The 25,907-nt window shown below is 39.5% G+C and overlaps 1 protein-coding gene across 1 annotated transcript in view; it reads right to left on the bottom strand.

Moving 5' to 3' along the window:
• Positions 1-2,138: 2,138 nt before the first annotated feature.
• LOC144222590 (protein argonaute-4) overlaps positions 2,139-25,907 on the bottom strand; it is a 30,563-nt gene continuing 6,794 nt past the window's right edge. Inside the window, exons 6-17 of the mRNA XM_077753108.1 lie at positions 25,245-25,332; positions 22,478-22,625; positions 22,116-22,235; positions 21,864-21,992; positions 21,489-21,622; positions 20,199-20,383; positions 18,734-18,893; positions 15,335-15,650; positions 15,059-15,193; positions 8,796-8,897; positions 8,329-8,528; positions 2,139-6,005 (exon numbers count right to left, since the gene is read on the bottom strand). Coding sequence (XP_077609234.1) covers positions 5,897-6,005; positions 8,329-8,528; positions 8,796-8,897; positions 15,059-15,193; positions 15,335-15,650; positions 18,734-18,893; positions 20,199-20,383; positions 21,489-21,622; positions 21,864-21,992; positions 22,116-22,235; positions 22,478-22,625; positions 25,245-25,332 — 1,826 coding nt within the window. The 3' untranslated portion in view covers positions 2,139-5,896. The remainder of the gene's footprint in view (positions 6,006-8,328; positions 8,529-8,795; positions 8,898-15,058; positions 15,194-15,334; positions 15,651-18,733; positions 18,894-20,198; positions 20,384-21,488; positions 21,623-21,863; positions 21,993-22,115; positions 22,236-22,477; positions 22,626-25,244; positions 25,333-25,907) is intronic.

Raw genomic sequence — 25,907 nt, 5'->3', positions numbered from 1 at the left:
TCCAGCCTCATCATCTTTTGCTTGGGCTATTACAATAAAACTCCAGCTTCCCTTCAGCAAAACTTCAGCTTCAACCCACCCACAACACTACTGGTGGCATAACTGATATACAGATAAGACTGTGCTATTCCCCTGCACCTATGGATAAACTCTAACCCTCTTAGCATGCCATTCAAGTCCTGTCCTGTCAGAAACTAGTGCTTGCCTCTTGTTATCCAAACTTGTCATCTCTTCCTCCCTCACCCCTTATAATCTAAGAGTACTGAAATTACTTGTAATTCATCCAAATAATTCATGATCTTTTTTTTTCTCTTTGTAACATTGCCCATGATGAGAATTCTTGGAATGCGTTCCTCCACCTTGTTCATTTATAAAACTTGTATTTATTCATTATGAGACAGCTCATTTATCACTTCCTCTAAGAAGCTTTCCTTTATCATCTCCCAGCTGGGTGAGGAACCTCTCCAAGTGATCCCGTGGTTCCATATATACATTTCTCAAAGCATGTAACTTTCAAAGCTACTTTGTTACATGTATGGCCCCAAGTTTACAAATGAACCTTTCCATGGCCAGAACTCGTGTCTTTCATATTTCCTACTGCATAATAGGATCTCCAGAAATGTTTGTTAAACTTATTTCTTTTCTTTTCTTCTCCAATTTGCAATATAGATGCTACTTTCCTTATCTGCTTTTGTCCCTCTTCTCCTTACATATTTGTCACTAGGCTCTGGAGAATAAAGTCAACATAGAGGAAATCAGAGCCAAAAGATGGAGAGAGAGAGAGACACATGGCTTGTAATGATCAGTCTGTGCCTCCCCTCCTTGCTGGTCATACCCACTAACACCCATGCACACACATAAACACACACATACACAAGAGTGGACACACTAGTCATCCTTAACTGGTGCACATCCACCAGTGACTGATTCAAGAATGGACATGAACGTGACACATACAGTGGGGGACAAGGTAGGAAGGTCATTTAAACTTACCTGAAACACACCTAAGTAATGAAATTCCCATGAGAGGTATTCCATCACCCAAAGGAGGAGTAAAGGAAAGCATTTGGATAGACAAAAATCACAGCTACCACAATCTATGTAAGGGAATAGTGTGTTTAGAATATCCTCATCCTCTCCTTGTTCAGCTGGTAAACTCCTACTCACCTATCCCCAAATTCACCACCACTGTAAAGTCTTTCCTGACTCCCCATAGCAAAAGTTGTTTCTCCTTCTAAGTTCCTGTCATTTTGTGCTCGACCGCAGGGATAATAATTAGACAGGCCTGTGCCATCCAGGAACTGTGTGTTATTTATCCTCTTTGAAGCGGACTCCTCATCTTTATAAAGGGGAGACTGTTATCAACCTCAAAGGACTGTCACTGGGAGGAAAGTCACTATAAATTGACTGGTTATACTAGGCACTCAGATAACGTTAATCTCACTGACTCTCTTACCCCATGCTATATTGGAATGAACTCTTTGAAGGATTAAGTTTTTACTTTTCTATGTTCCCAGCATTTAGGCAGAGAGAGCTTGGCATGTACTGAGTTTGTGATAAATGTTTGACAATGGATAAATAGGTAGGGGGGATATTGTGCTGATGGAAAAAACAACTACCTGTAGTAAAGTGTGCTGTGTATAGACCTGCTCCTCCGTAAACCATAAATTCCTTGAGGATAAGTACCATATTGTGGAAATCTCTGCATTATCCCTGCTGTGACTCACCCAGATGTAGTGAGAATTTTTTAGAGACTTGAGACTGGATGGCCCCAGGTTGGGGGAATTTCGGCAGCTCTTCCTCTGAAGAAGTCAGTCTTAAACTATGTGGCCGTACTGCCCTCTGGAGACGGTAGATTTTTCTCAAAACTTTACTTAAATAGATCTTCCTGTTAAGAGCTATACTAAGAACCCTGATGAATCTTGTAAAAGTTTTCACATGTGAAATTCTGCTGAGAAGTTTTTCCAAAATCCCCAAGTATCAATTTCTAAAGATAGGGAGACGCAGGAGTTAAAAACACAAAGTTTCCCTTCTATTCTTTCTCAAACTTCTTAAATGGAGGAAATTGTTTTTAAAAAGCAACCATGTATGTTCCCATTACAGTATACTCCATATGTATTAGAGATTTGACAACAAAAAACAACTTTTGGCACAAGAATGCCAATTTATTCTCTTTTGGACACATGAACACAAAATATCCCTGCAGGCCAAAAAAAAATTGCAAAATTTAAACAACCATCATCTTGTCTCAACATGGGGATACCACCCCTCCCTTAATAGTTTAGAAAGTACCTCGTATTGCTAGAGACATACATCCAGTCCAGAGTTAATAAAATACATTTTAAAACATTACAGGTCTCACAGTATAGAAACCAAAATTACACCATTAGTCAAATGAACAAATGCAAACATTTTCAGCCACCAGACATAGAAAGAGCATGAATGTCAATAGCAAGGGATAAGAAAATGGTTAATCAATAGCAAGATCTTCCCTTTAATTTTACAAGGAAAAATCCTTGGAGTTGAAGCAGTATTGATACAATGCCCTCAGCCTCTACTTTCTTAAAATGAAAGCAGAGCTACCACCTTGCTATTGAGCAAGAAAATCTTACAGCACATCCACAAAGGGTTGCTAGGGCAGGGCAGAGAGAGTGAGACTTCTTAAACAGTGGATTGCCTTTTCCCGCAGGAAGGGTAGATAGCTGAGCCAAGTATGTAAGCTCTGATATAGGCTGGGCGTCAGATCCTAAAATACAGACCATATAGAACATGTCTGCTTGTAAATCATCACCTTTGGAAGCAGCAAATAGAATTTACAGTAAGAATGAGTATGTTCTGCCTGCCCAGACTGCTGGCTGCATTAAGCCAGCTAGTTCACTTTATCAACCACTCAGGGTTCAACAGCTAACAACAGTAACAACAAAACATAATAGGTTCAACATTTGGATCTTCACCATTCTCTTAATATCCCCCCGCCTTATCCCCTAATTGTTACTCTTTAGCATTGCTACATTTCAGTCTTTCATACCACATGACAGTGCCTAAACAGGCTGCATTTTAAAAAACCAAACAGCCTAAGTCTACTTCTAGAGAATGCACACCTCCCATTGATTGACACATGCATAACGATTCAGTCAGTCCCAAGGGGTAATCGTATTCAAATTGTCAAGCCAAATTGAAACTGTGTATTCAGACTTGCTTACAATAGTATTGCGGCAACTCTGATTTTGCAGTGATTACCTCTTAAAGATTCACCGCCTCCCCCAGCAAGTTTTTTCCAATAATCCTAGTTCTTCCATATTTCTTTCCTTTCATCCAAAACTACAGCATTTGCCCCCTTAAAGGTACTGTTTCCTATAAAAATAGGCCTCCCGGCATTTCCTCCACCACCACACTGATTTGCCCCAGTGTTACAGGACTGACTGAGGTTGTACAAACTGTATAGTTCAAGGTCAAGCACATAGCCCAACTGCCGGCAAGTAAATCAGGGCTTCCCGGCATTCTGCCTCACTCCCTGCTCCATACGTGTCAGGAGATGGTGAGAAGTGACACTTTTGTGCATTATTAACAAGCAAGCCGGAGGCACTCAAGTGCAGGTGTGGTGCCTGCTGGCCAGCCAGCCAGCCACCAAGAGTCTTTTACATCCTGGACGCCAGTAAGTCCTCCTTCTCCTAAAGAAGCTTCTGTTTTTCCTCCTCTTGGGTCCAGGGTAGCCATGCTGAAGGGTATTTTCTGAGCTCTCCCTGAACAAGTGTGAATAAAAGCAGCAGCCAGCCCCTCACCATGTCCTGATTTGTAGTATCCAAGTGAGGTATTTGCAGAAAAGGAAAATCTTAAGAAATTAACATCTGCCATCTCTTCACTCCTGCCTATGTTGTGCCTCAGTTACAGAGCTTGCTTTCATCCCACTATATGCAGAGAATAAAGATGTCTGCATCATCTTAATGAGCTACAGGACTCAATATATGTTATAAAACTCTCAGAGACCAGTCTCAGCAAACACTGGTGGCGCCACTGATCGACAGCACATGGAAATGTAAACTTCAATGTATTTACAAGCTTCTTTAAAAGACTGAAGAAAAACAGTGCTTTGTATTGCTGGGATTTTGAGAAGGCTAGTTTAAGAGATTTGGACCGGCTAATGAGTTCAAGCCAACACCCTTCACCATCAGATCCAGTGTTTCCCCACCAGCAGTTTCCAGACAGAGGTGGCAAAATCGTTTTACCACGTTGTGTCTGTCTCTTCCCCCCAGCTCCTTCCTCAGCCATACGGAGTGTGGTTCTAGGGCTTCTATCCCCTTCTCCAGCTTTCACTTCTGAGGTTCCCGGAGAGAGAATCACAAGTCAGTAAAATTTGGGCTGGGAAACACTGGCCGTAACTACCAAGAATCTATGTAACTGTTGTCCATTCACAAAGTGTTATCTACACTACATACAAAATACACTTTCCCCTACGTGTTCACTGATGCTTGCTTTAGTTCAGCTCCCTCTGTCTGGACCAAGAAAGGAACCCATCTCCTTGTGATAGGAATTTAGACTCTATTAAGAAAAATCAACTTTTTCTATAAATGCAGTTTTAGTTTAGTGAGAGGAGGGAAACCCCACCAAATACATTTCAGGTTGAAAAAGAAGCAAAAAAAATAATTTGCACTGCACATAACTGTGTGAGTAACCTTGATTCCCGGGATAAACAGTTTTAAATGCTGGTACATCTGTGCAAGTTGCAGCATCGCTCAATGTACCTTAAGGACTGGCAAAGCCCATCCAATAAGGAAGTGTCCTGGTTCTAGTTTATTTTAAAACAAAGTGACAGGACACCAACTGTGACTATAAAACAGATTAAAAATAATTCTTTAAAAAGTCATGGAAATATATGTCTTGTCTGACCAGTTTCAGAAGTTGCCAGATTATGACCTATAAGAAAAAGCTGATAAAATCATACCGAAATCTCATCTAGAAAACTACATTGTCAGGGGGAGGAAGAAAAGGGACCTTAAAAAATGTTTATTGCCAAAGTTAATTTTCTATGAGAAAAGTTTAAAAATCATTTAGATCTAACAAACCACACAGCAGCATAAAATGGGCACTTTTGAAAACTTTGAAAAATACTAAAAGCTAATTTTTTTTTTCAAAGAGGGGGGAAACAGGAGTACTCTTACCATGGCAGTGTTGTCTGTCACTGTGACATGCATTACATCTGTTTGTGTTACACATTCACAAAAGTCAACCAAATAAGAGAGCTGCCTGTCCGCATCTGCAGCCAAACATAGTGCAATTGCCTGGCAGCCTGTACTTGCACAGCACAAGTCTGTAGAGATCAACAAGATAAAGTAGGAAAACTAATAAAACTCTGTAAAACTTTCAAAAATTAATGCTCGTTAAAGGCATTTACAGTGGTGAAGTCAGAAATCTCCATTAAAAAGTCTATGGACTCCCCACAATTAAAACAGTTACGCTGAACTGAAGTAGATTGTTTGGTTTTTCTCTCCCACCTATGAGTACACTCCACTCAATGAATACAGAAAACAAGGAATAATCTTCCCTTATAAGACTAGAGGGATGCAGGGAACATCACAGCTAGCAAAATATTCCATAGAAACCTTTCTTGTAAAGTCCTTAAGGAAGTTCAGGCTGATCAGCCTTTGCATGATGAGGTAAAAATTCAGTCCAGTGCATCAGAAAAGATAATCTATGAGTATCTATTACTTTTAAAAAATGGCTCAATTTTGTTGATGCATCAGACAGTGCTGCGAAGTATAGATTCAGTGCAACTATTCCGAGCTGCTGGTAGAAGACCACCTGAAGTCAACTTGGCTCTCTCTAGAGGCGGTAGGCATTTGAAACAGTTTGAGGCTGCATGGGGTGTCAAACTGATTGAGTTCTTTTTCTGAGACTCTCAGGCAAAATACATTGTGTGCTGGGTATCGTGGTGAATCTGCACAGCCTTGGCCAAGGCCTGAGGATCCCGGCCATTGCTCTGTCCTGACACATGACTGCCTTCCGCGCTGCAAAGAGAATAATGCAAAAAGACTACTTCAAACTTCACATGTTTCAAATAGCACAAATAGTACTAGGTTAAAGAAGATCTTAGGCTCAAGCTGTGGTTCCTTAAATAATTTGTTATATCTCTCTAAACATAAGTTTGCGCAACTGAAAAATGCAATACAACTTATTAAATAGGCTGTTATAATAATTAAATAGAATAATGTCTACAAAGACCCAAATCCTTAACAGTGCTTACATTAGGACTTCCACTGTCTCCCACGTCTGGTCAAAGCCTACATGTCCTTCAGGCTTCAGCCAGATGTCTTTTCCCTCAAAGAAGTCTTACCTGATTCCAAAGTTCAGATTAGAGCCACCTGAGACATACTTCCACAGAATCCTCTATTTTTCTTTCATAGTATTAAACACAATTGAAATTAAATTATTAATTGGATAGTTAAATGTTTCCCGCAGTAAATGTAAACTCCAAGAAAGCAGTGGCTTTGTCTAACTTACTCACTACTGAATCTCTGGTGCCTGGCACATGGTATATCCTCAATAACCACTTGATGAAAGAATTTCTGTGCCTGGAATAGTGCTGGAACATACCATGCGACTGTGCAAATGTTACTATGCCATGAGTCTCTTCTCATCCTCCCCTCACTAGCTATATGATCTTGGAGAAGTAACAATTCCTTTGAACTTTGGTCTTTGAGGATAACAATAACAACTTCTGAACATGCCTCTTAAGGGTGCCATGTATTATAAAGGGCTTAGTAAACTGTAAAAAACACCATCCCTCTTCTGACTTAATTTATTAATTTTAGGAGCACCTGGGTGGCTCAGTTGGTTAAGTGTCTGACTTCGGCTCAGGACATGATCTCACAGTTTGTGGGTTCGAGCCCCGCATCGAGCTTTGTGCTGACAGTCAGCTCAGAGCCTGGAGTCTGTTTTGGATTCTGTGTCTCCCTCTCTCTCTGACCCTCCCTTGCTCACGCTCTCTCTCTCTCTCTCAGAAATAAATAAAACATTAAAAATTTTTTAAATTTATTAATTTTGCCACTTAATTACTTTACTACTTAAATTATTAGTGCCCTTGTCATCTAAACTCCTAATCTTAGTCATCTCTTACTTCATCTTCTCTCCCATGTAAGCCAAATTAATGGTTAAGGATGATCTATTTGATCCCTAAAGTAGCTTTTTACATCTAACAGTGACAACCTTGCTCTAATATACTTTCCTAGCTTCACATGCTCTAGCCAAAAAAAACTTGCTATTGTCTAAACATGTCACTTGGTTTCTCTTTGTGTCCATTGTTCCCTCTGCCTGGAAGATCCTTTTCTTTCCAGAGCCAAATCCCACCCATCCAGCTATGAAATCTTCTCTAACAAACTTTCTTCTGATGTCCCTCACCTATACTGCCTCAGGCTAATTGTCAGTTTTGTGTTTGCCTGTTTTGTTTGCCATACTGAAACAGAAAATCCCAGGAAGCAGGTCTTCCTCATCTTAGTATTTTTATTTTTAGTACCTAGCACAGTGCTGGGCACACAGTCAATATCTAATAAATGTGTTAAATGAATGAATATATATTACAGAATGGAAGGTATAAAGCCACAGCTGGGCATTTTCCATAATAGTGTATTTTCAACTCTTACAGAAATAGACTTGCAATGGAATGTCTACTATTTAGCAGCTGAATTCAGACTTGGGGAAGAGCCCAGAAACTGCTACACTTCACAGATGGTCATTTGGAAAAGAAAATTAATGCAGATAGCTTGTTCAGCTATTTAATAGTCCTCAGTAACAGGTCAAAATGTCTGATTCTTACTGAGATCCCTGTTTGGGGGTAAAAATGGTCTGGCACCCCTCCTCTCCCACACACTTGCCGAGATTCACTCTAGTGCGTTCTTTCAGATTGTACTGAAAGCAAAGTGAAATGTTCAGGATTTCTTCTCGCATGAAGTGGAATCCACAGGCCTGTGACTGCTCGGACTGGAGCCAGGACACTGTGCCAGCCACCTTTGAGGCTGATCAGGACCTAAACAGCACTGAATGCATTTTGTTCTAAGGGAAAACCACAGGCAGCTCCAAATTAGACTTTTCCCTTGGGCAGACTCTAGACACACCATGCAAGTATGAGCAAGCCTGAGCACTTCTTGGACCACAAGTCACATTAGAAGCTCTCAAAGGCACATGCGATTTTATTTGCTTCTTGAAATTTAAACCCTAAAAGGAAGTTTAGCTCTTCCAAAAGTTTTCTGTAGTAGCTCTCTCTCTCTTTTTTTTTTTTTTTAACATGTTGCTGACTCAGATAAAAAGAGATTTCATGGTGCCTGAGAAACTTGCCTGTCATGATCCTTATCCACCAGATGATACCTTGCCCGGAATGCTACAAGCCGGGCATAATATGCAGGAGCTGGAATGGAGACGGAGCGTGTGCACCGCACATAGGTGTGACACAGCTGGTAAGTTAGTAGCTGGAGCTCATCTGCGGTGAAGCAGTTGTCATCCCATAAGACCTGGTAATGTGAAGGACGGCTGGTTCCCTGGAGAGAGACTTGTATGATTAATACATTTCTGACATGGGTTAATTACCTGAGAGGAGAGAAGAATTGAAATCCACTCCTTAAATTCAGAAGTATTCCTGCCTAGCACACCTACCAGCAGATTCCCAGACCGAAAGGTAACAGTTCTAGAATACAAGCATTGACAAACTGATGCATAGTGTTGAACAACAAGTCTACTCAAGCTGGTTGCTTGATTTGCAAACATCTCCTTATCAAGTCAAAGATCTGAACCAGCTTCCAAATTACCTGAATTCCTGCATGACTACAGAGATAAAAGTCAAACTCCGAGGGATGTGTGATGGTGCTATCCACTGTAGTGCCTGCTGGTACATTGCCACTTTTCCCCACCTATCAAAAAAAAAGAGAGAGAGAGAGAGAGAGAGAGAGAGAGAGAGAGATATGGGGAGGAGGTATAATTAGTCATCAAAATGCCAAACTGAGCTCAGGCCATATTTTCCTTTTATGTGTTAATTGGTAACAAGTTGGCAAACTGTTCTTAAGTGAACTTTTGAAAATCAGTTTAATTCAACATGTTGAATTTTCTGTAACTCTCCTTAGCCCAACCACTTTATCCTTACGTATTTTCCCAAACAAATATACTCCATTGTTTCTCTAGGGGAATCCAGAGAAAGAATTATTTTATCTATGACTTTGGGTTGCATTATTGTCATCTATTTACAGATGCTATATTGGAATATTGACCTATTGGCATTGTTCACAGAAGGGGTGAAAAGACATTTGCAATGGATAAGCTTCCTGTGGAAAAAATTCAACTTTTTAAAAAAAAATTATTTATTTTAAGAGAGAGAGGGAAAGAGAATGAGCAGGGGAGGTGCCCCGAAAAAAAAAAAAAAAGCAACTTTATTTCTTACTTGAAGTAAAAAAATATGCTCAACTTTCATTAAAAGTTAAGGTGAAGAGGGGTGGTTAGGTGGCTCAGTCAGTTAAGTGTCTGACTTTGGCTCAGGTCATGATTTCATGGTTTGTGAGTTCAAGCCCCACATTGGGTTCTGGGCTGACAGCTTGCAGCCTAGAGCCTGCTTCAGATTCTGTGTCTCCCCCTCTCTCTGCACGTTCCCTGCTTAAGCTCTGTCTCTCTTTCTCTCTCTCTCTCAAATGTAAATAACCATTAAAAAAAAGAAAACTTTAAACAAAAGTTAAGATGAAGAAATATTTGTACTGGTACACCAGGCTCAACAAAAGTAATGCTTTTGGGGCGCCTGGGTGGCTTAGTCGGTTAAGATTCTGACTTCAGCTCAGGTCATGATCTCATAGTTTGTGGGTTTGAGCCCCATGTCAGGCTTTGTGGCTGACGGCTCAGAGCCTGGAGTGTGCTTCTGTTTCTGCCCCTTCCCCATTCGTGCTCTCTCACAAAAATAATAAACACTAAAAAAAAAAATTAAAGAAAGAAAAAGTAATGCTTTGACAGTAGCAATAAAAGAAGTCACTGGCACTGTGACTTACTGGCATTACCAGTAAGAGGGCACTGAAATGAGAATTAGAAAAAACAGGGTTTCAATTCCAAGCCTAGTCTTGCAACTACATACCTGGAACAAAGCCTAACACCTTTGGGTTTTAATCAAATCAGCTATAAAAGCATCTATAAAACACTTCTAAAATTCTAAACTGTAAGGTTCAATTACAGCCAAAGTTCTAAAATCAAACTTCTAGGAAAGCAGAGGGGAGAACTTCAAAAATGTATTTGCAAGTAAAGGAATTAAACTTTGCTACTTGGTCAATTTTCATCCTCTTGTGATATACAGCAGGGGTCCATATGAGGAAGTTTATTTTGCATAGAGGCATGAGTTTTATTGGAGTTTATTTGGTTCTATTCTAACTACCGTGACCTTCAATTGAATTGTATACCAATGTATACAAGAACATTAATGAGTATAGAAGAGTCTCATTCTATCAAATTCAATTATGGACTCGGGGACCTAGCTGGACAAAAGGAAATGTAACTGAGTTATAATAGTTCTTGCATTGTTTTCCAAAGTGTCTTCTTGAGGAATATTAGTTCTGCAGGATGTGTTTAGGTATTTTATGGTCAAACAGATTTGAGAAATACTGGGTTGAACCCAAGTTAAAATGGTTTTTCTATTGTAGGATTTCTCAGAAGCTTTATTCAGCAATGTATAATCTTTAAGAGGGAGATGGTGGATATAGTATTTCCCAAACTTATTTGACCTTCGAATCCTTTTTGAAGCAACTCTCTTGGAATCAACAGATGAGAATCTAAGGAGGTGATGCCCTCAGGAAAAAGGGATCCAGGCATGTTTAATTCAATAATTACTGCTTAAGCACCCACGTGCAAGGCTCTGCAGCAGATGTTGGGGATGAGAGACGGAGGCACGGAGAGAACTAATAAACTTGCACTCCTGCCCTTCATCAACACCATCTGCAATGAACTGTAATGCAGTGTGATAAGGGCATTAAAGAAGGCACTGGAAAAAGCTGGTGGGAGGAAATAGTTGAGCCATCCTTTATAGGATAAGCAGGAGTTGAAAAGGGGAATGGGATGAAAACAGGAAACACTCCAAACAGCCCCTAAAGTCAGAAATAGATAAACTGGTTCAGCCATACGATGAATACTAAGGAATAAAAAGGAATAAACTGCTGATATACATGATAAACTTGGATGAATATCAAATGCATTATGCTAAGTAAAAGAAACCAGAACACAGGCTATGGTATCCCACATATATGTTATTCTGGAAAAAAACCAAAACAGTAAGACAGAATGTCTGTCAATGATTGCTAGGGGCTGTAGGTGAGGGAAAGGGTTGACTGCAGAGGGCTTGGAAGAATGTGTGTGTGTGATGTACTGTTTATACCTTCATAGACATGGTGGTTACACAATTATATGCATTTGTCACAACTTGCAAAATAAAAAGGGTGGGTTTTGCAGTATCTATGTTATACCTTAATAAAAATAGAAGGGGAAGTAAAGAGTGGGATGGATGTGGTCATCCCATGGATTCAAACACACAGTGTGGGAAATGGATGGTGTAGGAGGGTATGGTGGAAAGATGAAACTAAAATGTTATGTTTTGGCTACCTTAGGAAAGCAAGAACACCAAAGGGAAGTATTTGGCAGGCAATGAGGGATAAATAAAGGTTTCTGAATAGTAGAATGGCAAGGTAAGATATGTATTTTTTTAAGAAAGCTCTTCGCCCAATGTGGGGCTTGAACTTGTGTCCCCAAGATCAAGAGTCACATGCTCTACTGACTGAGACAGCCAGGCGCCCTGAGATCTGTATTATTTAAACATAGCCCTGATGGCAGGTGGATGGTGAATCTGTGAAGGAGAAATGCAGATGGGGAGACCACTAGGAGTCTCCTGCAATACAGAAGGTTCTGCTTAGGCCAGAGGGAACACACAAGGTGAAGAATTGAGATAAGAGATTTCAGGGCAGAATACAAGACTATTTGAGCAACTGAATATGGGGTGATAGGAAAGAAGCAGAGTTTAAAGGCAAATCTTAAGTTTCTAGCTTGGCTGAATTAATGGACAGTGATGCCAAGTCACAGAAGAAAAGGAAAATTGGGGGTGGAATAGGCTTTGGATGAGGATAAAACAATAAGTAGAAGGTTGAGACGTGTTTTACTTGAAATGCCTGTGGTAGATTGTATCACTAGTGCCAAATATTCCCATGCTCTTCCCTGGGGGAGGATTATACATCCCCACCCAATTAACTCAGGAGTGGCCATGTAACTTGCTTTGGCTGTAAAATGTGGCCTGAAATGTGTAACTTCTGGGCAGAAGCCTTAAGAGCCAGCATATGGCNAATTTGACAATAAACTATTAAAAAAAAAAAAAAAAAAAAAAAGAGCCAGCATATGGCTCATGTGTATCTTTCCCCCCCTCTGATGTAATGACTGGTGACGTTCAAGATAGATTCTTCTCTGTCAGCCTAGGTTCCAAACGGAGGACATCAGGGTCACAGCTGCAGCAGAGACACAGCATGTGTGTAATATGAGCAAGAAATACATCTTTGTAAGCCACAAAGACTTTGGAGTTTTTTCGTTACAACAGCCTAGCCTATCTTGCCGATACAATGTATACAGAGCATCTAAATAAATGCGTCTGGTAGACAATTGGAGGTGAAGGTCAGGAACTGCATAGAGATGTTTGTGGCTGGGAATACAAATTTAGGAGTCTCTAAGCAAATCAATGAGTGCAGAAAAGTGGGTGAGACTAAAGAGATTTCAAATTCAGAAGAGAAGAGGGAGAAAAGTGTGAAATGCCTGGAAACACCAGTGTTTGATGGACAGAGGAAGAGGGGTCTAAGAAAGCCTGGTTATACAGGAGGACGGTGAATCTGGAAAGTCATACTATTGCTAAGGCAAAGAGGTTAGTGTAAGAACCTGACAAGATATCACTAGATTCGAAACAAGCAAGTCACTGAGCAAACAGCTTCAGGAGAATCACTGAAACTGAAGTCAGGCTACAGGGAATTGATTTAATATGTAAGAAGGTACAGATAGAAAGTCAGTTTTCCTCTAGAAGTTTGGTCATGAAATAAAAGAAAGATAAGCAGAGTAAAGGAAAGCTTAGTGGGGGGGGAACCTAGGAAGAGTTGAGGAACTTTAGAGAGTGAGGCAAAGGAATCAGAGTTTTGAAAAACAATGCTAATTAATAGAGTGTTCCTTTAGGAACAAAAGCCCGGGTGGAGAGATCAGCCTCTGAGATGTGAGAGCACGGAGAGAAGAAAACAGATTTCAGTACATTTGAAAGTAGAGGAGAAGAAGCTGAGAAAACTCCTGCCTTCTAGATTTTGTTTCCTGGGGAAATAGAGGATAATCCTACTGCTGACGAGGTAAAGTGTTGCCAGGGAAGGCATTACAGATTGGGACAGAGAGTTGAGGAGGTTTGGAATACATGCTGTGGGGAACTGGAGGAACAGAGAAACTGCAGCCTCAAGGGCTGGCTGAGATTTGATACCACCAATCTGAAATATCATTCATCATTAAACAAATGACTTTCTTCTCAGCAATCTCTCTATTGGCCTGAGAATTGAAGCAAAGGAAATGGGTAAATGGACTGATCTAGAGTTGGAGACTGGCAAAAGGCATGTTTAGAAAACTGAATATGTTGGTAAGTGTCAAGGGAGCAGGGTGGACCAAGGATCAGGGTTATCAGTTATTGGAAAGTTAGGAATGACATGGGATGGTAAAGAACAAAATGATGAGATAGCTCGGGTTTTAGGAAGATAATTCAGGTCCTAGAGCTACGTGGACAGCAAGCTAACAAAGGGATGGAAAGGTGATGGGGGTGGCAGGGTATTCTGTGACCAAGGCTCAGGCAAAAGTTTGGAGAATCTGTATTAGAAGGGGTCTAAGAAGCACTCTTGAGTCAGGGTTTGGGCAATTCAGAAGACAACACTTAGAATCGGAGCTGATTGGTGGAACTGGAGCCCAAGGAGAAAACCTTGTTTTCCAATGATTCTGAAAACGGAAAGAAACAGCTTAGCCTTGGATTAGGGACAAAAACTAAGGGCGTACTAGAAAATAATGGGAGTGACCCACAAGATTGTAAGATTAAGCAACAGAGAGAACTGGTCTCTGGGGTAGATCAGGGAAGGCCTGGAAAAGATGAAGAAATGTCATAGAAAATATCATAGAGGCAGAGTCACCCATTATTAAATACCCATAATTTGGCTAGTTTACACAATAAATAACAGATTATAAATACATTATACTAAATACCTCTTACCAAGTGCTAGGAATTGTACCCCAAATTAATATTCATTTATTAATTTAATCCTTATAACAACCCTGTGAGATAGGTATTCTTCTCATTACATTTACAGTTGAGAACATTATGGCTTAGAGAAGTTAACTTTCCCATGGTTAGTAAGTACGACATCATGAGCATTCAAAGTGTGTATCCCAAGAATCCCATGCACTGATACAAAATCACATGGAAGAGAAATTCTACTTTATATCTTAGAACCATGCCTTAGGCATTGGTAACAAAAAGGAGCAATATGATAATAAAGTCCAGAGAGGGGCGCCTGGGTGGCTTAGTTGGTTAAGCGTCTGATTTTGGCTCAAGTCATGATCTCACAGACAGTGGGTTCGAGCCCCATGTTGGGCTCTGTGCTGACAGCTTGGAGCCTGGAGCCTGCTTCAATTCTTTGTGTGTGTGTCTCTCTCTGCCCTTCCCCTGCTTGCACTCTCTCTCTCTCAAACATAAACATTTAAAAAAAATTTTTTTTAATCCAAATAGATAAAACATCCCTTTGGAGGTTGCCTGTATCACCGGAGCATGGCTGGTATGTTTTTGACCCCCACTTAACAACTCTCAAAGCCAGCACTTCTGTCACACAAGAGAAATACTCAGTCTTAAAACATGTATCATTCAGAATTTCATCTAAGTTCAACTGGAATTAATGTTTATTAACTTATTATTGCAGTTCTGCTTTTAGGGAAAAAATGTATGTATGCCCATTTGAAAACATATTCACTTGTGTCAGATAATGAAGCTTATACCATGGTCTCTTACCCTTTCTGTCTTATCTGCACAGAAGAGTCGTGTGTGATGTCGTTTCTGCACCACAATGTAGGTTATTCCTGGCCGATAATCTTCTTCCAAGCTAATACATGCTTTCCGAATTGCTATTAGCTCTGGCCACGCTACCTAGGAGTTACAAATAGAATGGTGTTTAATTGAGAACTCACCTAAAATCTCTCAGATCTGATTTACCCAGAGTGGCAGATGGGAGGAAGCTCCATCAGACACCTAGAAACCCCGAAAGGCAGCTATGGGTAGTCAGAGTACCTGTTTCATTTGTCCCTCGGATACCCCTCCACGGTAATAGATGATCCGAGTGGGTTTGAAGCGTGTGGATTTGTAGAACTGGATCAGCAGCTCCCGAACCATGTTAGTAAGGTCCTGAATGACCTCCTGACTATAGAGGAGCTCCTGGGAGGTCTCCTGGCGGGAGGTCTGCACCCGAACGGTGGCACAGTACCGGCTGGGGTGCCCATCCATACTGCCAACGACAGCAGCAATGGAAGGCTTCTTCCCATCCCCTGCTGGGGGGTGCGTGACATCGGCTCCCAGGAAGATGACAGGCTGCTGGAACACCGAGGGCCTGCTCAGATTGAAGGAAATGCACAGATGAACACGTCTGTGTTTAGCAAGCTTACCAGACACAATCACAGATATAATCTTACAAAAGAGAACAAAGACCTGTGACCATTAGGTGAGAACTCTAAGGGCCATGGAGCGTCTGTGCCTCTCCTGCAATGAATCTGAATTGACTTAAGAAGTCAACATGGTTGAGGGACACCTGGGTCTCTCAGCTGGTTAGGCATCTGACTTCAGCTCAGGTCACGGTCTCGTGGTTTAAATTAAAAACTTTTTTAAAAAGAAGTCAACATTGCTCTTCTATAATAGCAGGAAGGTAAGAAGACCTGAGCTGAATTGAATAAAATCACTCTGTGTAAAGTGAAGACTTTTCCAGAACAAGCTCTTTTGGGATCCTAGTATTCCTATAGCAGATACAGAAATGCAGAATGTACATGGAACTGGAACAGAATCCCCCAGTGCTCTTTAAATTTGGTTTATTTATTTATTTTGAGAGAGAGAGAGAAAAAGAGGGAGAGAGAGAACATGAGTGCATGCAAGCAGGGGAGGGGCAAAGAGAGAGGGAGAGAGAAAGAATCCCAAGCAAGTTCTGAGCTATAAGCATGGAGCCCCATGTAAGGCTCAAACTTGTAAACTGCGAGACCATGACCTGAGCTGAAACCAAGAGTTGGACACTTAACCAACTGAGCAACTCAGGCACCCCATTTTTAAGAATTTTTACTTACTTACTTGTTTAGTTATTTATTTTGAGAGAGAGACCTCAATGCTCTTTAAGATGTGAGGCTTAGAGAATTGAGTCTATCTACTTCCCTATTTTAATCTGTAGTATTCATCACTTATACCATATATTTTACTCAATTATTTTTTTTAAGATTTTATTTTTAAGTAATCTCTACCCCCACTGTGGGGCTTGAACTCATAACCCTGAGATCAAAAGCCACACACCCTATCAACTGAGCCAGCCAGGCACCCCACTAAATTATTTTATTTATTGTCTACACACATGCACGCACAAACACACACACACACACTCACACACACAAATATACGTTCCACAAGGGCAAGAATTTTGTTTTGTTTTGTCTTGTTCATTGCAGTATTCCTAATGCCTAAACACTGCCTGGCTCAAGGTTGGCACTCAACAAGTATTTGTTGAAAGAATTTATTTATTTGGCGATGATTTTTCTAAGAAGTCAAGGAGAAAAATATCATGCATGCTTCTCTGGCAAATTCCTTAAGATAAGGCTTGGAATTGAGTACTAATTCTTTAAGTATAATATAGGAGACATCCCAAATCTTAAAATCTCCTATAATAGGTACTAAAGAATAGATACCTCCATGAGGGCAGAGGCTGTGCTATATTTCTCTGTATGTATCATTATGCAACATGGGTCTGGCACAGAGCAGTACAACAGCAAACATATATCTATAATGTACATATGTGTAACATAGTAACAGCTTACGTATACTATGTACCAGTCACTGTGCTAAGCACTTTACCTGTATTGACTCATTTAGTCCTCAGAAAAATTCCATGAGGGTAGCACAATTATCATCTCAATTTTCTATATTTAAAAAATGAGACCAAAGAGAGTAAGATTGCCCAAGCTTACATAACTAGGAAGCAGTAAAGTTGGAATCCAAACCTTAGGAAGTCAGACACCAAAGTATGCACTCTAGGCTACTACGATATATTGTCTCAAATGTTTGAGGTGAAATTAAATGATTTCAGATTTTAGGTTAACTTCTCATATGGCCTGCATACCTTATCTACCAATGTTGTAAGAAGGATTTTGTTACCTATACACTTCATCCAAGGGAAAATTAAGAATTGGAATATGATTGTACAATAGCAAGGCACTCAAGTTCACATTCTTGTTAAGTATAGCGATGACTAATACCACAGCCCTAAATTTATCTTTTCAGGTCACTTTCACATACTGAATTTTACATGAAAAAATATTTTTAAGTTTATTTATTTATATTCAGAGAGACAGAGACAGCACAAGGTGGGAGAGGCAAAGAGAAAGGGAGAGAGAGAGAATCCCAAGCACTGGCAGTGCGGAGCCCGATGTAGGGCTCGGATCCACAAAGCCATGAGATCATGACCTGAGCCGAAACCAAGAGTTGGACACTTAACCAACTGTGTCATCCAGGCACCCCCACATGGAAACATTTTAGAGTTAACAAGTCAGATATTATTTCAATAGATAGAGAAACTACAAATTAATAAAAAGATTAATAACCCCAACTAAAAAATGGGCAAAGAACTAAACAAACCCATCACAAAAGAGGATATCCAAATAGCCAACAAACATATGAAATTGTGCTCAACATGATTAATCATTAGGGGGATGCAAATTAAAACCATAATAAGATACTATTACCTCCAAACAAAATGGTTAAAGTTAAAAGGACTGATACTACCAAGTGTTGGTGAGAATATGAAGGAACTTAGAACTCTCAGGGGAAACGTAAACTGCTACAACCACTCTGAAAAATTACTAGACAGCATCTATCAGTGATAAATACATGTATTCTCAATAACTTAACAATTCTGTTCTTGGATATATACTCAAGAGAAAGAGTACTTAAAGTCTACCAAAAATATAGAAAAATTGTATGATGAATGTGTAAGAATATCTGTCAATGGTAGAGTAGATAAAAATTCTGTGGTGTATTCATATAATGAAATAATACACAACAGTGAAATAAACCAAATGACTACTTAATACAGTAACATGAATGAATTCCAGACACATAATGACAAGCAAAAGAAGATAGGTATAAAATATGACATGTAGTATGGTTCCATTTACATGAAGTTCAAAAATAGGCAAACCTAGTCTATGGTCAGAGTGTTTACTTTTGGGGGTTATCTGTTGGAAGGGGCCACAAGGAAGACTGACAAGGTGCTGGAAATGTTCTATATCTTCACCTGAGTAGCAGTTAGATGGGTGCATTCATACATACATAAGAAAAAGTAATTGAGATGCATGTATGAGATTTATGTGCTTTACTGTGTATTATGTTACATTCGATCTTACGTAATAAAAGAGTGAAGGGAAAAAGAGTTCAGAATCTTACCTTTGATGAGGTACAAGCACATTGTTAATTCCTCCAAGCTTTGCATTTATCTTCAGGCAAAGGTTGGAAAGGGTTTGGGGTGAGGTCTTCACCACATTTTTTACCTGGACACACTGTGTGGCCATACCCAGAAGGGTATCTCCAACACGTTTCACCTCCGCTACAAGAATAAATCCATTAATTAATTTAACAATGTTTAAATATTCTCCTAATTACTAAGAATAGAGGGGAAAATCCACACAAACATTTACAGAGTGCCTACTATATACTGTACCCTGTGCTAGATGTGGCTGTTTCATTTGCTAAACCCCCAGGGCAATTTTACCTCTTCTTCCCTCCGGCAGGGAGGCCACTTGAAGCTAGGCCACTTCTTTTACCCTTGGATGCTGCCTGCCACTACTAACTCAGTCCTCTGAGGTTACTTTTTCCACAGGACTGGTCTGGCAAAGGAATCCATCTCCCAGCTCCTCCCTATCAGTATACATGCCAGCTTTTTGAATTTTAAGTATTTTTTCCAATCCTCTCCCTCCTCCCCTCTAAGCACAGAGATAACCAGAAAGTAACAAAAGACACAACTACAGAGGGAGTTGAAGACATTTTGTAAAGTTCAAACAGTTGGTCTGTAGCTCCCAAATCCTTTACTCAGATCATAGTCAAAGGAACTTTGTATCATTCTTGTTTTAATAGATACAAACAGCTACTTTTCCGCAAATAGTAGGTTCTCCCACTCTTCCCCACTCTGATATTCCTACATGCTTTTTATCAAACATTACAGTTTTTCCTGCTTTGAGGACTATGGTGGAATTGTACTGTATGCCCAACGCTCTTCCCACTGTACTTCCTGGACCCCATTCTTTCTTCCTGCAAAAAGCTTGGGAAGAGCCATGTGGCTGGTTGTGGTCAAGAAGTTGCAGATATTGGTGCACCTGGGCGGCTCAGTCTGTCAAGTGTCTGCATCTGGATTTTGGCTCAGCTCATGATCTCACAGTTCATGAGATCGAGCCCTGTGTCGGGTCATGTGCCAACCTTGAGGAGCCTGCTTGGGATTCTTTCTCTCCTTCTCTCTTTGCCCCCGCTACACATTCTCTCTCTCTCTCTCTTTCTCTCTCTCTCTCTCTCTCTCTCTCTCTCCTCTCTCAACATAAATAAACTTAAAATTAAAAAAAAAAAAAGAAGTTGCAGATGTTAAGAGCCTTCCAGAGCCCTCTTTTCTCTTTGCCATGGTGCCAACAACATTCCAAATAGCAACTGCTGTGCCAATCTGGGTCCCAGAGTGAAAATAACATGATGACATGGAACAGAGGACTCAGTCTACCTCAATGGATACACAGCAAAAGCAAAAAAATAAATCTTTGATAATTTGAGCCACTGAGAGTTTGGCATCTTTTGTGACTGCAGCATAACCTAGCTTATCCTGACCTACTATTTGAAATCATCCCTCATTCAATATTAAAGGGATCCATACCATACACTGGTGTCTTCCCAGGCAAGATAACCACTATGAGCTGTAGGCCCACATATGTCATTTTCAGGTGTTTAAACATGGGCTCCACGCTGTCCGCACCCTGTGCGTACTTGCAGAAACATGGCTGACCCTGGATGGGCATTCCTGCATCCTTAGAGATTTTACGTAGCTGGTCAGTGAAACTCCTGTTAAAATAGAACCAGTGGTACAGTGCTTTCATTTCAGAGTACATTTCTAGCATTTATTTTCCTCTAAGATACTTCTTTCAGTTTTGCACATTCTTAGCCAAAATTAAAAACAAATAAACAAAAAATCCTTAACTGGTTGCCAAAAATGGGCTGGCAATTATGTCACTGCAATTATAATCCACAAAGAATCTGTGTTATTAATATTAAGCTATTAGATTATCATTTTGAATTCTTAAACAATTATGCCTCAGTTGGGCCCCAGGAACTAGACAGCATTTCTGTTCAAAGGTGTTTTTAAACATTCAAGTCAATAATTCTGAACTAAAGAAAAGCAAAGTCAGAATTTCAGGTCATGTGTATTTTGGTAAGCCTGGCACGAGAATAGGTGGGTAAGCTTGTGTTCAATTGAGAATATGGAAACACAAATCAGTATACTTAGGATTACATTCAAACTTGTAATAGATTTGATTCAATAACAATATCAAAAGAAATCATCGCTTTAAAAAAAAAGTAAAATTCATTGCGAAGTGTTATATTTGAGATTTGCGAAGTTACTTTAATATATGTATAAAGCTTTCCAAATAATTTCTTTTGTGCATTTGCCAGTATTTGTAGGATTCCTTTCTTTCATCCAGTTCCCTTTTCCTGCCTTGAGTTTTCCACCCTTCTTACTAACTTCCTTTCTATAGATAGCTGCATCTGTAAGACATGAACCAATGATCTTAGTCAGTGACCCTGTAATAAAACAAGCTCACTAGTAAATTATAATGATTAAAAATGGACTAGTTTTTATCTTAGCTGAAAAGATACAATTAATACCAAAGGAAGCTTCACTAAGAACTCAGAAGAGTTTGCCAACTGTCACTGCTTTGGTCTTGTTAGTCACAAATTTCTGCTCTAAATGTAAGGAAGCTGACTCAGATTCTTAATGGCATTCCCAAGTTTGCAATTTACTATAATACAAGGTCTTTTTCCTATAGCCAGATGGTGTCACTATAGGAGTCAGGGATTTAGTGCCAAGTGCACACAGCACATTCATGTAAAGATGGTATTTTCATATCTGGAAGGGATATTACTAAGCTGAAAATATGAAGATACTCACTTTAGTAAATCTTCCCTACATTGTTTCTGAGGCGCAAAACAAGCAACTGCCCAAACTTTAATTTCAATGCCAGCATAAAACTGCTTTCCTCGCATGTCCCAGACACCCTGGTTGGGTGTGGCTACCGTTTTATTCTTTAAAAAAAAAACAAAACAAAAAAGAAACAAAAGAAAAGAGAAAAGACATTACAATCTAAGGCCATTTTAATGTTGATGAGGGGATAAACAAAACTCTATTTGGTATTAGCCAAAAGACAAAAAGCAATACTGAGCAAAACTATGGGTAAATTCAGTGTGGTGTAGTGGAGAAACCCTGCGCTATTCTCTTTTTGACTGGTTGTTGGAAGAAGCTTGCTGAACAAAATGAAAAGCTTACCCGGCCTCCGTACTGCAGCATTGGTGCGGGAAGTACCCTGCCTGTGAGCTCTGTCATTTCATTGTGGACAACAATACCAAATTCTTTAAGGTATGGATCCGGTCCACCCACCATGCTGTTACTCTTCACCTAAGAAACAGGAAAGCCTGCATATATAAAAAGCAAAGAGTAACTGTGCCCCACCAGGAGTTTTATATTTTCTTCTTTTCTCATCTTAAAGCTAGCTTATCTCGAAGACCATGACTTACTGACCAGTCTACTGATTTCTTCCTGTCTGTCAGGAGCAGATCTTGCTGTCGCTTTGATCATTGTGGAAGTCTGATTGTCTGTGAGCTTCTTTATACATCGCTGTCCTGCCACAATATTACAGACCTACCAAGGGGCAAAGAGAGATTTGTTTTCTGTAATGGGTTTCTATGTTGTAGGCCTTTGCTAAATTGTATCTTACATCTTCCATTCCCCAAAACATGAAAATGTTGTTACCTAGTAAAGCTATTTGCCCAAAACATTTTAGAAACTAATACTAAATTCTACCACTAGCCTAGAACATGATTTTTTTTTTTTTTAACAAAGAGATTGGCAGATTTGGCAACAGAAAATTCAGTTTAGCTTACCTCAAGTGGCAAGTATGTATGTTTTTGTTCTTGTCCCACTTGGAGACATGGAAGATGGGGGTATTTCAGCTGCAGACTATACTTCTGCTTAAAATACTGGGCTACTGTACATTCCATAGCTTGACCATTTTCTAGCTGTAAAGGAAAACTACAGGAGAGAATATCTTTTCAGAAATTTCTTCAATTTTTTTCTTAAACAAACAAACAAAAGCCTACTTTTTCTACCTTGATATCAGTCACTTAAAAAACAAAGGCCAATTATTTTATTTTATTTTATTATTTTTTTTAGATTTCACACCCAGCATGGCGCCCAAAGTGGTGCTTGAACTCATAACCCTGAGATCAAGACCTGAGCTAAGATCAAGAGTCAAGTGCTTGGGACACCTGGGTGACTCAGTCAGTTGAGCATCTGATTCTTGACTTTAGCTGAGGTTATGATCTTATGGTTTGTGAGTTTGAGCCCCACATTGGGCTCTGTGCTGGCAGGGTGGAGCTTGCTTGGGATTCTCTCTCACCCTATCTCTCTGCCCCTCTCCTGCTCATGCTCCCTTTCTCAAAATAAATAAACTTAAAAATTTTTTTTTTAAAAAAAGAGTCAGATTCTTAACCGACTGCACCCCCCACACAAGAGTTTTATTTGCTTAAGAGAACTTCGTAACATGAATATAATATAGTTATTGAGGCCAATTTCCAGATTCCCAAACCAGGACAAATATATGTGGGTTTGGAGGAAACAAGACTAAATACACGAAAATGAGGCTGTGTCAGGATATTTGATATAAACTGGGGAGTGTGATTTAAGAGGTTACCTTTCTTTGGCTTTTCCAGGGGACAAATTATCTCAAATATTTGGCACCAGTACTTGGTAATAACTTTAATCTGCATTCTTAACTGCTATAGCCATACAAAGTAACAATGCAGTGAGGATCATCTATGTGATATTAAAACTATGTGCTTTTAATTTGCATGCAAAGATCATATAAGCCTACAAGTATAATTATTCTTATAGGGTCATGTGAGGTAATTAATGAAAAAGATACAGTTCTTGAAAAAAAAGCTGCATTTCTCAATAGTGACTTCATAAAGTTTGGATAACATTTTTTTCTCCTAAAGAATGAAGTCAATGGTATAATATGAGGAATACATGGAATATCATTTTCTAACTCTTAAGAAATTCACATCAGATGCATATGAGTTCTTACTGAAGAATTTAGTCATATCACACTGAATTAATATACCACATTTACCCATAGGTCACTCTAAAACTTCTACTATCTAGAACAAAGCCCTCCTAGTGATTTTGATGTACACTAAAATTTAAGGTTTTTTAAATTTATTATTTTTTAAACTTACTTTGAGAAAGAGAAAGAGCACAAGCAGGGGAGGGACAGAGAGAGAGGAAGAGAGAGAGAGAGAGAGAGAGAATCCCAAGCAGCTGTCACACTGTCTCACGGACCCTGACACAGGGCTCCAGTTCACAGACCATTGTGACCCAAGCTGAAATCAAGAGCCAGATGCCAACCAAGTCACATAGGCATCCCGATGTACACTAAAGTTTAAGCATTGAGAACCATGGATCAAAATTAAGTCATACTAGGATGACCAGGTGGCTCAGTCAGCTGAGCGTCTCACTTCAGCTTAGGTAATGATCTCATGGTTTGTGAGTTCAAGCCCCACATCAGGCTGTCTGCTGTCAGTGGAGCCCACTTCAGATCTTCTGTCCCCTCCTCTCTCCCTGCCCCACCCCTACTTGCGTGTGCTCTCTCTCTCTCTCAAAAATAAACATTAAAAAATTGTTTAAAAAATAAAATAAGTCAGACTAGAATATAAACAAACAAAAGTCTACTGACTGAACAAAATAACATAGTTTATATATTTAAGTTCATGCCCCTTACTTTGAGGAGCCAATATTTATTTATATCAGATATGAATTTAAAGATCTTGATTACGAGAATAAAACTTACATGTAGAGTAAACTTAAAAAAATAAAAGCACTTGCATATATATTTTCTGACTATGCACAGTTCCCAGTGGAGTAGAAGCTGGATGATTAGAAAAATGAGATTGGAGGGGTGCCTGGGTGGCTCAGTCAGTTAAGCATCTGACTTCATTTCAGGTCATGATCTCACATCGGGCTCTGTGCTTACAGCTCAGAGGCTGGAGCCTGTTTCAGATTCTGTCTCTGTCTCTCTCCACCACCACCAACCGCCCCCCACCCCGCCCCCGCTCACACACTGTCTCTTTCTCAAATATAAATAAACATTTTAAAATATACAAAAAAAAAATAAGATTGGAAAAATGGAAATGAATGAGCTGCTAGAGGCATGCCCTACATACTGACAGCTGGAAGAAGCAGCAGCTAACTACAAAGAGAGAAAAATCCAAACAAAACACAAAGCAATATTTTCCTATGACAGCCTTATATGACTTATAGGCCTTGACAAGCCCTTTGGGACATGCATTGAGAATTACAACAGTATAATAAATGATGCTTTTAATCATGACTCGGCATCATTCTATAAAAGTTGATCTGTGTTTGGCAACCTTGTGTTTAAGAGGTGAAATGAATCGAACGCAAGAAATATGTTTTCCAAATGTCTCTAACAAAAATACTTAAAACAGTTTTTAAAGCTTTGGTGCTTAAAAGTGAGGATTTCAGTGATTTTGAGGATTACACTATGGGATGCCAATTTCTCAAATGATTATAGCAGCTTTCCTCTGTTACCAAAAAATGTTAACAGTATTATTTTATATGTGGTTAACATACGTTTGATGACTGGCTGGCCGTCTAGTCACATTACAAACTCGATATTTTCGTTTCATCTGTCCACAATGGGTGACCTCAACTTTAAGACCTGAAATTTTTAAAAAAGTCAAAACATCAGGTGTTTTCTAAAATCACAGTGATGAAAACAGGTTTACATGTTGTCTTTGGAAAGGCATGGCATTGTATAGGACAAAAGTTGCAAGGAAATGGGAACAATTTCATCATGTGCAGGTAAAAAATCTCAGCTAAGAAGAAAAACTCAGAATCCAGATGACTTAAGATGTGCAATCTACTTAAATTTATTAATTCATTCAATAAATATTTACTAAGCATCAACTACTCTGGTACTTATTATCAGATCTAGAGATAGCCCTAATGAAGCTTGTGTTCCAGTGAGAGAAGAAAGCTGATAACAAGAAGAAAAGAAATTCTAAAGGGAGAATAAATGAACTTGTGTTATTTTATTAAAATGGAAGCTTTATGTGGATAAGGCTTAGAGTGTCTGATATGTGCCAGCTACTGGGCAAGAAGCTTTATACATTTAATTGCCTTTAATTTTCACATCAACCTTAAAGAGATAGATTATTATCTTTACCTTAGAGATGAATAAATTAAGACTCGTGGTGGTTAAGTATCTAGCCGAAGGTCCCACTGATAGAAAAG

Source organism: Crocuta crocuta, unplaced genomic scaffold, assembly GCF_008692635.1.
Source record: "Crocuta crocuta isolate KB4526 unplaced genomic scaffold, BGI_CrCroc_1.0 scaffold303, whole genome shotgun sequence".
Lineage (NCBI taxonomy): Eukaryota > Metazoa > Chordata > Mammalia > Carnivora > Hyaenidae > Crocuta > Crocuta crocuta.
This window is presented reverse-complemented; position numbering and strand designations above follow the sequence as displayed.